General features: G+C 34.0%; 1 protein-coding gene across 11 annotated transcripts in view; it reads right to left on the bottom strand.

Annotated features, from left to right (window-relative positions):
- The window catches only part of TRDN (triadin), a 245,228-nt gene that overhangs the window by 139,240 nt on the left and 93,338 nt on the right, over positions 1–12,650 (bottom strand). For all 11 annotated transcript variants that reach the window (XM_035320873.1, XM_035320870.1, XM_035320877.1 and 8 more), the window contains 2 exons: positions 11,091–11,285; positions 6,386–6,445 (listed from right to left, as the gene is read on the bottom strand). In XM_035320873.1, coding sequence (XP_035176764.1) covers positions 6,386–6,445; positions 11,091–11,285 — 255 coding nt within the window. The remainder of the gene's footprint in view (positions 1–6,385; positions 6,446–11,090; positions 11,286–12,650) is intronic.

Raw genomic sequence — 12,650 nt, 5'->3', positions numbered from 1 at the left:
AGTATTTATAGTAATATTTCTAACAGGAAACCAATAACGACAATGAATCATTAAATGCAATAACTAATTCACAATATTTGTTCGTTTATTATTACTTTTTTTTTTTTTTTGGGGGGGTGGGGGGGAACGGACACGCATTTTTGCCTTTACTTTCTGAAAACTTTACTTTCTAATATAAAATGGCTGAGTCTTTGAATGATTCTCCACAATACAACTCTCTTTTTTAGATACTGTAAGTATTTTTTTTTAATGGCCCTTGATTTTGAAATTCTGAATGGATTCTGAACTATATGAAATAACTATATGAAATAAGAATGATAATAAAAATAATAATAAAATTGTGAGACTACTTTTGCTAGTCTAGTGTCTTTGCCATCCCATATTAGAATGGTTTATTTCTATTAAAATCAAGGATCTAGCCTCATTTAAATCACATAAAGCTGATTCTTCAGACTAGCTTGCAGTGAGCTATTAAAGAAACAAATCAATCCCCCTCTACAGAATAAGAATGCCAAGCATTCTCTGGGTAGCTGCTTCTGAGACAGTGAAAGTCATTTGAAATTTTTTTGGCAAAGTTACAATAAAGTGCCATAACAGTGTTGACAGATGCTGCTTCATGTGCCAGCATCTGGCTCTGATTCACAGTGGAATGATATAAACAGGGAATAACGGATAGCTCTTTTGCCTCTGTGGGATGGTGTCAGGATTGTGTGCTGATAATGTCCCCATTAAAAGATCAATGTCATTTCAGAGTTTACCCAAATAGACACAGCTATTGGGGTGAGAGGTGAGTCATAGACAAGAACCTAATTAAAATGACACCAGTAGACATCTCAAAGTTCTGCATAACTGAATAGAAATGTAAAAAAAAGCAATATTTAGACTCTAAATGACAGCTAAAAGTATTGCAAAACTTGCTCATTAATAAACTAGTTAGACATATTTCAATAATTAAAACAATGTTCAACTTCTCATACATATATTTAAAATTACTCTTTATTAATTTCCTTTCAGACTATTTGAAAAGTAATCAGAAATCTCCCAGAAGATTAATAGTGGCATAAATGCTTCTGTCATTGTATCATCTCCATTTATGTCATTAGTGGAGACAAAAGTGTTGACGAGTGTTTCATTATATATATATATTTTCATAAATATGGACAATTAATCATCAGCTCTGAAAATGAAGTCTCTGTAAATTTTGGGGTACAGTACCACCCTCAGAGGGAGAAGACCCATTAGTTCTTAGGTGCCTTGTCTGCTTAAAAAGTAAAATTGTAAAATTTTCACAGCTCCAAAACTCTCATTTTAGCATTTCACTATTACTCTTTCCACAGTTTCTCATGCAGAATTTCTCTGAACAAGAAGCAGATATCATGTTATTTTCTTATTTATTATGACTGATTTTTCAATTGCAGTGCATCAAATACGTCCCCAGAGGAACTACTCTCATATCAAAGTTACTCCCATGTAAATCTGAAGTAACAAGGTGAAAAGTTAGACCTTGTCATTGATATATCCACAACACATCCTAGTCTTTAATCAAGCAGGAGTGACACTTAAAAATAGTTCAAGAACTTAAAGAGTTTAGCTATCTGTACAGCAGAGGGCAAGTATTTTACTCCAGTGCTACAGCCCACCCACAGTAAATGCAGGCAATTTTACTTTCAAAATAAGGTATTCAATGCTCTAAGATCTTATACAGAAATATTACTTCCATGATCATAAAATATTGATGTATTTTTATAACAGTAACTATATAAATCATTTCAGGTGGCATGTATCATAGAAGCACTAACTTGTGCTTACTACATTTCTATTATAGAAATAATCCCTGTTCTTTGACTGAATAGCTCTTGACAATGGAAAAGAAGCGACAAGTCTTGTAAGAAAATTATAGACATGGAGGTCATTCGATCTGTTACTTTTTTCCAAGACCAAGCAGGCTGTAGGATTCCTCATGGACTCTGGCCACAATTTACCTGAATTTATTAACAGTATATTTTTATTATTATTTCATTTCATTTTGTTTTGTTTTATTTTGTTTTGTTTTTATTCTATTTTTTATATTTATTGCAATTCATTTGAATTTTAATATTTAATTTATTTTAATTTTTAAATTATTTTATGATTTTATTATTATCCATATATATATATATATATATATATATATATATATATATATATATTTCCATAAACATATGTGCCTAGGGGGAGAAATATCTGAGATGGTGGGATGACTGTTTTACACTATAGGGATACACTCTCACAGTGCCAGAAAGCTTGAGTTTCTCCAGTGCAAATATTTTCTCAACAAAAAAGATTAACAAGATTGTCTACATTACTTTGGCTTTTAGCCCCTGGCATGGATATAAACAATAAACATATGAGGGTAAATTGATGAAAGGAAATGTGGAAATGTTATGGATACATTCCTTTGCAGCTGACCTATTATTGGAGATGGTCACGTAGTGGTAAAAGCTCCATTGGGTAATTGGATACTTCAGTGCAAAGATTTTAGATATGCTAATATCTAAATAATTCTACAGCCGTGCTTTCTGATTTTCCATGATCTTTGTTATCAATGAGGTAACTGTAAAAAGTATCCTTTAGTGAGGCCGGGGTAATGTGAAATGCAAGTTTTTTAACCAAAACTGAAACACAGTAAAACTAATTACTTAAAATAAATTTCCAAGTGATTAAAAAATAAAGAATCCAAACATAAATATACAGTACACCTGTGCAAAACAAAGGTGCCACATTAGGACAAAATAACCAAGAGAAGTTTATTGCTTAATTCAGAAGTATGCAACATGCACAACCACATGCTTAGGTGGGCATGCAAAGAGAGAGACACACAAGAATTCACTTCTTTAGGTAGCTGCAAAGAAAAGGCACTTGTTCATTGGAACAACTTCTTGATCTGCCAGAGTAGTTCAAGAATTATTTCTACTATTCTGTATAAAGCAAGGTGGTAAATACTGCAGGGAAAACAGGTGAGCAGAGTGGTAAAAAGGAGTTTTGGACTTCTCACCTAGTGAAACCTACCTGAGCTTATGGCTAAAACTCCACTCATTTTCACTGTAAAAGGCTGAGACCCTCAGATACTCTATTTTACACAAAGTAAAATTGAAATCTTTGAACTTAGTTGGTATTGATATAATTATTGGGAGTTACAGGAAGATTTGCATGAAAATACTCAAAGTCAGGGACAAATGCCAGCCAGAGAACTAAGAAAGTGGATATGGATGCTTCATGAATCAGCTTGGCAAGAATTCTCCCTTCTATAGTTTCTAATGAATCCACTGTGTACAGTGTACCTATATTTCATTCATTTTTTAAAGCTAAGTCAACAGTAACAAAACAAAGATTAGAGTAAATGAACAACATTTCAGCCTCACTTCTTAAAATCTTGCTTAAAAAGAAGAGTGTAAACTGACCTCCAATTCAGATTACTGTCAAAATGTATAAATATCTTTTAAAATTGTACATAATTAATGAAATACAAGAATCTTAATGTTGCTGTTAATTATATGGTAACTATAAAATGCTATGTTAAATTGTCTACTTTTCTTTATACTCTTGTATAAAATTTATATAAACGTAAAATCAGATAATGTTGCCAGTAAATAAAATGATTTTTTCACTAACACAGAAATTCCCCAAATACCATCAAAGAATATATACTGAATGACATTGTTATTATTGACATATAAATCCATGTATTGTGTGTAAAGAATGTAATGAGCAGGATACTCCTCTTATGAAAGTCAGTAAGATAGAAATTCATATAGGGTATAAATATTGAAATTATTCTACATAATAGGCAAAACATCTATAGAAAGGATTTTTCTATTTATATATTTCTATTTTTCTATTTATATATATATATATAATATATATATTATATATAATTACATATATATATAATATATATATTATATATATATATATTATCTTTCACAAATGGTAATATTGGAGCTGACAGAAATGATTCCTAGTCTGAAAGTATTGTGGTGTCAGGGTGACTGTAATGAAATTCCTTAGCTGAATTTCCCTTAGATCTCTTTGTTTGGACAATGTAGTTTAACATAAAATATATAAACTGACAAAAGGATAAAATATATCAGATTGTAAAGCTAATTGGATATTATGGCTATTAAAGGGACTTGGTGTTCTGGCGTTTTCCCCACATTTATCTATTCAAGAAAATGAATTATATTTCATTTCACAAAGGCCAGTGTGAAATGAGCATCTTGCCTGAGAAAGACAGTAACAAACACTAACTGAGGTGTGGTTAGGTGGCATGCTCCTCAGCAATTTCTACAAAGAGCACAAAGCTTGGTGTACCTGGCCTTTACCTTGCTTCTCAGAGACATGGTCTGGATGTTTCAGCATAGTTTCTCACAGGCTGAATTGACTAAAGCTTGTTTTGAAGGCTTTGTTTTATTTTACCTCTTACAAGTCATGCTCTGTCACAAAAACCATTTGCAGCATTTAACACAGCATATGTAGACAAATGATTTATGTAAAAAAAGCAGTTGTTTTACAAGTATAGACACTGTTGGAATTTTGGAGATCCTAAGTTAAGGAGCTATCCTTTTCCTTTCCATCTATAAATCAGATGATTTAAGCATTTTTGTGAGTTGTTTCCACTTTCTGGGGTCTTGAATTGTCTCTCTATTTGTCTACCCATAAGGCTAACTGACACTCAATGTCCATTGAATATTTGTTCAGCTGTTTACCCTGTGATTTCTCAGAAAAACTCTGTCATAGCACAGTGAAGTGACACAAGGCCAACATCGGAAAGCAAGAGCCGATGGTTGTCTTTCATCTTCTGAAATTCCACTCACTACAGAGTCCCTGCTCCCATTCATGGTCTTCACAGTTTCCTTGTGGCGGGAGAGGACAAAAATGAAAAAACATCTCCAAAACTCCCTTCCAACAGCAGGTCTGCTCTGCCTTTGGAGAGTACCAAACAGCCCAGGGAGTTGTCTGGAGAAAGGGCTCTGACATGTGTCAAAGCTTCTTGCAGATGTCAGAACTCTGAGGGTGATCTTGAAGAGCTCCATGCAACTCTTCACATTGTGATTTATTAATGATACAGCTGTGTGAATCACATCTGCTACAGGGAGGTTTTTTTGTTGTTGTTGTTTGTTTTTAAATCAAAACATAACTGAAGGTCTCTGGAAGTATTTTTTTTTTTTGAATGCTTCTCTCACTCTGAGACTAGCTGAAGAGCAGGCCACCCATTTATAACTGGCTATCTTTAAAAATAATCCTAGAAGTGATATAATATTTCTCTCTCTTTTAATTCAATCACCACTCTCCATTTCATTCTTTGACAACATGCCAAACAAACCATCACCTTGCAAAATCCCAAGGTTATTCACTTTCCCTCCATAAAAATCTGTGTCCTCACTCTCCATCTTTTGAGAGTCTGTGCTACTCAACTACATCCTTAGCACTTCCTAACTTCGGCTGTGTGTAGACATGTCAAGAGAAGACCAAAGCTACAAGGTAGAGATAAGGAAAGACAGCCAATTCAGGTGAGTGTCAGCGGAGAGCTTCTTGAGCAAATAATGACTAAATGAAGCTTGTAAACTTGTTGCTTAGGATGTGCCTTAACTCTTCATAAATATCATTACTTATCATTCCTAGGATGCTGTCTTCTCTGTCATATGTTCACTTGTACTGGAGGATGATTTTCATTATGATTTCAGAAGGAAGAATGGCAATTAAATAAGGTCAGGGTAAATTGAATTGATGTGATGTTATGAGACAACTCTCAATAATTATAGCTACTGCTCTAGCTACTTTTTTTGCTCTAGCTTCATTTTTTGTTTGTTTGCTTCTTAAGAATTATTTGTATTAGAACAGATGAACATGGAGATATGGGAAGAGGGAAGATAAAATACAGGTGATGGTTCAGCTAAGATATTTTATATACTAAGGACAACAGTGGTTCTTCTATTCTTGAAGCATTCTGGGGTTAATGTTTGCTATTTGTTAAGAAACAAACAAACAAACAAACAAAAACAATAAGATATTAATGATAAGCTCCTTCCTCTTGCATCACAGCCCCCCCCCCAAAAAAAAAGATGAAGAAAAAAAAAAAGCATGAAATATTTTAGCAATTTATATAGCCTTAATTTGACTCTACTTTTAACATAACCTTAATTTTAATTCATGCATGGTAGACAAAATTAAAAGCTTTAATAAGTAAGTCATTAGCTCTTATGCTTTATTAAGCCTATTTGCACACGCTTTGTTGCACTTGTGAGACCTTCAACAATACAAAACACAATTTTAATGCATAAAGGAACAGAAACTCTCAGGAAAACAGAAGAATATTAGAACAGAGTTCAATGATGTAGGAAAGTACCTGGATAAAAATCGCCTTGCGCAAACATGTCAATCACATAGCGACAGAATGCATATTGATCTAACAGAGCAAAGAGGAAAAAAAAATGAAGAAAACAAATATAAAATTTTGTTTCTATTTAACAGTGAAAATAAAGCTTGACAATGCAAAGACATATTTTGGGGATATTTTTTTCTCCCTGGCCTTGAAGTAACTCATATTCTCAGAAAGAGACAGTTTAAAGTCTAGATCTAATTCAAGTCTCCCAGCCCCAGAGCTACTAGTGCCCCAGTTACCAACTCTTGGCCTGCAGCGTGTGGAACAGTTCAGCAATGTGCAGCCTTGCTCTCCACACAGGCACTGTGCAAACAGCTGCATGGCCCAAAGACTTTTTCATATCCTTGAGAATCCATTTTAAGTAGTCTCAGTCACACAATAGGAAAGTTCAATAAACATTTTAATCACAGTATTTTGTTAATACTGCTTTAACTGTGTAATCAATATGTAAATTTATCGAATGAGAGTATAAACTGTAAACTTACACTTCTGTAGCAATGAGATTTTTCCAGAGAATGTTATCATTTCACCACAAAATTATTTTCCAAACACTATTATTTACATATATATATATAATGCATGCATTATATCCAAATATTAAAACTATGCTATTCAGAAATTTAGACTTTTGTATCTAAATGAAAATCTGATTTCAGAAATGTTGATTGTCTATTGATTTCTTCTCTATATAGGCAGAGTTGAAGACCTTGATCAGAATTGTGAATATTAAGAATGGTGAAGAAAATTACCAATTGTAATCAAGTGCAAAAGAATTGCAGTATTATTGCGGTACTCTCCGATTCACCAGAAAATAGAACATTGCCCTAGTGGGGACAATTATCTTCAAAAGGACATTATCTTCAAAAGTTAATGTTGGTGGCTAAATGCCAGCTCTGGTTAGCTATGCTAGTTCACAATAGCCCTTGGATAAACCACATTCACACAAACCTTGGATAAGCCCCATACTTCATAAGCTACACAAGTTGTATCTTTCTCTCCATCTCCAGTTGCATCCTTCCTAGTCGCCTACAAAACCACTTACCAACCAAAAAGTATTTGCCAACTTCAAAACAAAGTTATGCAGACTTTGAAATACTTATTTTAAAAATATATAATTAAATTAAAAAATTGCATAATTGTTGGTTTAAATACAAAAGTATATAAAAATGCGTTATTTGCTTTCTTACATAGTTCACTAGAGCATCAGTATTAGTTGATGCTGAAGCATTTATTTGATTGCTATTCTGGTATGATTTCCTGTGCAGCTGTAGAAATTAGAAGGCTTTATATGTTATCCATTTTTTTTTCTACTAGCCCATAGGAGCCTATGCAACTGTCTCCTGTTACTAAGGTGACAAGAGTAACAGACTTCTAGTCAGCATTGTAGATGTTCAGGTGAACTTGCCAGAACACACACAGGGCCATGACTATAAACACTGTTTTTAAAGCTTTTAATTACTATTCATAATGGTTTCTACTTTATTTAGGTATTTAGGAATTCAAATTTATCATTCTGTCTGGCACCAGTCTTGGATTCCATCCTTAAGGAATTTAAAGAATTTGGCTGCAATATTTGCCCTAGGTGTATGTGCTTTCTGAAAGGGGGGAAAAAAGTTGAAGACAGTTGAAAAGCTGAAAAAGTACGTAAGAAAACAAGTATGTGCAAATCTGTATTCTCAGTAAGCCCATCTAAATTCAGCTAAGTAATTGCACTGACTTTAACACACTTGGAAATAGAGCCTCAGTGAGTCAGATAATCAGGTTATGTCTCTGTAAATAAATAAAATGAACCAAGGTAAATTGTTTAGCCAAGAGAGCAAATGACAAGGCATAGCTCATGCCCACAAACTGGAATTTTTCTTGCACCTCTTTTTGCCAAAAAGAGTTGTCTTCATCCATGCTGCCAATTGGGAAGAAACTCTGGATTGTTCCAGGCATTGTATAAGAAACTGCTAAATGGCAACAGGGCAAAATTGTCTGGGGACATAAACTGTATGGGGACAGTCACAGGACAGACCACAAGCCTGTGCTGGATCTATTTAAGTTATGATACAGACATAGCCTGACGGACTAGCAGCTCACACTATTTAATTGATATTAAAATAATCTGGTTTTTAATCACAGTGATATAAACAAAGATTAAAAGAGATGACTTTTTTTTTTTTTTTTTTTTTTTTTCTTTCCTCCTGTGGAAATGTAATTTGAATAAAGTTAAAAAAAAGTAGCTGCAGTCTCAACTGCACCTAAGCAGAAAGACTACATATTAATCTTCTCGTTGTAATATCTATTTAGTAACTCAGCCCCTGAAAACTGAATTAAAAAAAAAAAAAAAAGGTAGAACATTAAACTGAATAATAAAAATAGCATTTCTATGGTATATGAAATAACAAGGTTCACAGTAACTTTCCATTAAAGTCCAATTCTGCCAATCAGCAAAGACTGAAATATAAGGAATTTTGAATGGGGATGATTTTTCAAATATCACTTCATGGCTAAAAATTCATTTTAATTTAAACTCTCTTGTTTAAAAGAGAATTTCACACTATAGTGGCACAGATATCTACCTGAGCATTAATAATTCACCTCAGTATTCGGGACTAAATTCTAATTGATAAAAACAGTCAGATCTTTGTCATTCAACCTCACCTGATTTACCTTGGGAGACAAGCTATCTTTTTTAATTTTAGTTTGCTTAAGGAATGATGTAACAGTAGGGACATCATAATCAACTTCTGTGATTACAGTTATATTTTTTAAATTAATGCAGAAAAGCTGGAAGAACTACTCCCTTGAACAACGAAAAATAAGGACTTCAGGATCAGGAAATTTTGGCAAGCCCATATTAACTTAAAAATATTATCTCGTTGGGTCACAGGGGGACTCAAATATGGAAGTGAATTCTCTGAGAGTATCCAGTTGGACAGCAGCAGCTTGTGGTGGAAAAAGGAAGAACAAAAGCAAAAAAGGCAGCTTTCATTGAACGTAACTGAACATGTAATGTTATCTCTGGTGATAAAGAACAGTTTAAAAAGCTCCTTCCTTCCTGCACTGCAGCTGCTCATTTCCTCTTTCACCTACTACATTTCAGTGTACAGTCCTTGGTATCACACTCTAAAGCAGATTTACAAAGTGATCTGTTAATATTTGATATTAAGAAGGATCATCTTGCTAATATTTAACACTTAAAGGAAAAACAAAACAAAACAAAGCACCCTCTCTATTGCTCTCTGTAATCTTTGACCCCAACTTACTTAAAAACATTTAATTTATTTATTTATTTATTTTTTTGGAGTAAAGTTTCTCATACACACATTGTTGCTTTTTGAGAACCTTAACCCGAGCAGTATGGAGTGAGTCCAACTGTGCACTGAAACTCTGTCACAACAAACAAAAAACAATAACTCAACAGTTTGTGGAACTTTCCCCTTGGTCAGAACAATTAGCATGAAAGATGCTGCTTCAATTTTATGCCTCAAAGGCTCCAGCATTTCAAGTGAAAACCAAAATTAACTAGAATACAAATAAATGTTAAAAAATACTAGCTCAGCACACTATGCATGTCAGAAAGGAGCCTATCTCTAACTCTCCTTTCAGCTTTCTGGAAGTGTATAATTCAGACAACTCCTAAGGGGTCCAGAGCAGATGGCTATGAAATTCTGAGATCTGCCCAGGCAGATTCAGATATCCAGGCTTTGATGTTCAGGCATAACAATTTACCTGTGGTTATCAGCTGAAAGGATCAGATAGGTGTGCCACACAACGCTGAGCTGATTCTATTAATGTCAGAATAATCCTGTGTCTTCAGTATGACAGTTCTTACAGAAAGGCAGATCTCTCTGCCTTCATTCATACAAAATTGTACCTAAATCCAACAGTGGAATAGCCACAGGAAAACCAAGGGACCATTCAGTGCAATTTGGGAGTGGAAGATCCCAGGCTGACTCTGACAAAGAGGAGCATACAGCTAACACCTGCATTTGTGTTGATGCAGGTTGATTCCTTGTTTTGTCACTTAATTTCTTCCTCTCACCAGGTTCACCAAGTTAATGGCATTTCTTTCCTTTTTAGGGGAAATTTGCAATCTCATCACATCAAATTACATCAGTCAGGCATAACATTATGTCGTACACTACATGACAATGCCTCACACGCTCTGATGTAATACAAATGACTACATTCCCTTTCATTTGTAGCTACTTTCATTATTGTAAATGAGGACGTATTCAGATGTAGAAACAAAACATAATTTCCAACAGGTTTTTGGACAGTTGGCGTTTTCCAGAGTAACTTGACTTGCAATAGACGCTGCATAAGATTCATGAGAAAATCCATGAAGACTCCAGCCTATCTGAAGAGAAACTGGTCCTTAGTAAAGTAGGATGCAAACTGAATAATGTAAAATGAATCTTTAGCCATCACAGTTAGAACATTCCAGTTATTTAGATTAAACTTATTTTATTCCTTAGAACATTCCAGTTATTTAGATTAAACTTATTTTATTCCTTATAGTTTCCATCTAGAAATCTGAGATTCATCTGGAATTTATTTGTACTGATCTTTTCTTTGTCATGGGTGGACTTTGGTCCTTGTTAGGCCTAACTTCATTCTCTTTCCTTCTTTCCTACTACCTTTTTAAGATCTTCATCTGCTTCCTCCTGGTTTTGTTTACCTTTCTTTTCCGATTTAGTTACAGTCTGAAGTGCTTTCTCCTCCTTAACTTTCGGTTTGGCCTTTATTAACCCAAATTCTGTTGTTTTAGTCTCTGTCTGCTTGACCTTCTCAGGCATCTTTGCTTCTCCTTTTCCTTCCTTCACTTCCTTTTTAACTTTTGCTTCCACTTTGGTGCTCTTTACTTTCTTCTCCTCTGCAGGTAATCAAGAAAAAAAACTTTCAGTGTCATTCATTTCCCTCAAAATAATATTTAATACAATTTATTTTATATTCTGCAATTACTAGAGGAACATTCCTTCATCATCAACAACTTGCTTAGATCTGATGAAAACTATAATTCCTCCAAGCCAAACAGACATGGACAGAAATATTAGATACAAGCATGTTTTGTCTTCTGTCCTGTACCAAGTTTTTGGCTGATAGGTAATAGGCTATGGTAAATAACAGTAATCTAATGACAACATGCTAACTTCTATGGAATAAAATAGGGGAACAAATGTTGGTCATAAGACAAGCATATTAAAACCTAACTACTAAATCTGAACAACTTTAAAATTCAGAGCAAAACCATTGTAAGCTGTAAGTGTAGTTGATTTAAAGCACAGTTGTTTGTAAGGGTCACCTTTATGTATTAACTCTAGCCCTTTGACCAAGGAGTCACCACACCAATTCCCCAATTTGAAAGATTAGTCTAAGACAGGACAATAAATGATGTGCTCTGCAGCAGAGCGAGTTTTCCAAGCAGAATTACCAAATTGTATAATGTCAGAGGCTGACACTACACAGAGGTTGGTGAGATATAGACTTTTCCTTCCACCCTTATAGATCAGTTGCTTTTTCTCATCTGAGACGTGCATGCTGGCATTATGTGTTTCTAGTTCACTTTAGTGGAAAATCAACAGTAGATTAAAACAATTTAATATGTTTTAAACAAAACACTTTAGTGTTATGTTCACAAATCTATTTTCTTCATAGCTTTAAATGTCTCCAGCCTTGATGGAAAACTCTAGTGCTACAAAATCCACATCTTCTGTAAGCCTCTGGACTTGTATTTCTATTAAGCCACTAGGCTGACCAGACTGATTTTAGCAATATGTAAACTGAGTAGCTCTACAAATTCTGAAACAGAAAACATACAAAAAAGAGAAAACAGATATAATGGACAGGCATCATTCCAAATAAAGCTATGACATTACCAAATATACTGCTGGACAAGGAAGAAAGAAGTTCCTCACCTAGTTATAGAGAAAATGTGTATGTCATATCACTTACAAATAGGTCTAGTTCTTTTTCAGGGTAATGGAAGTTCACATCTTTACTTTAATTCCAATCTTTGAAATTTCAACAGGTTTAAAAGGGATTATGCATAGAACTAATCCCTGGATGTTCTAAAGAGATTTTGATTATTTCAAATTACAGTGTAATGTAGAAGATTTTTCATACACATTATATTCTCTGCTCCAATAAAATAAAAGTTACGAATTTTGATGTAAACTCTGGTTAAAAAATAAAATAGGAAGAAAGAAGGAAAGAAAGAGAGAAGGAAGAAGGAAAGGGG

Source organism: Oxyura jamaicensis, chromosome 3, assembly GCF_011077185.1.
Source record: "Oxyura jamaicensis isolate SHBP4307 breed ruddy duck chromosome 3, BPBGC_Ojam_1.0, whole genome shotgun sequence".
Lineage (NCBI taxonomy): Eukaryota > Metazoa > Chordata > Aves > Anseriformes > Anatidae > Oxyura > Oxyura jamaicensis.
This window is presented reverse-complemented; position numbering and strand designations above follow the sequence as displayed.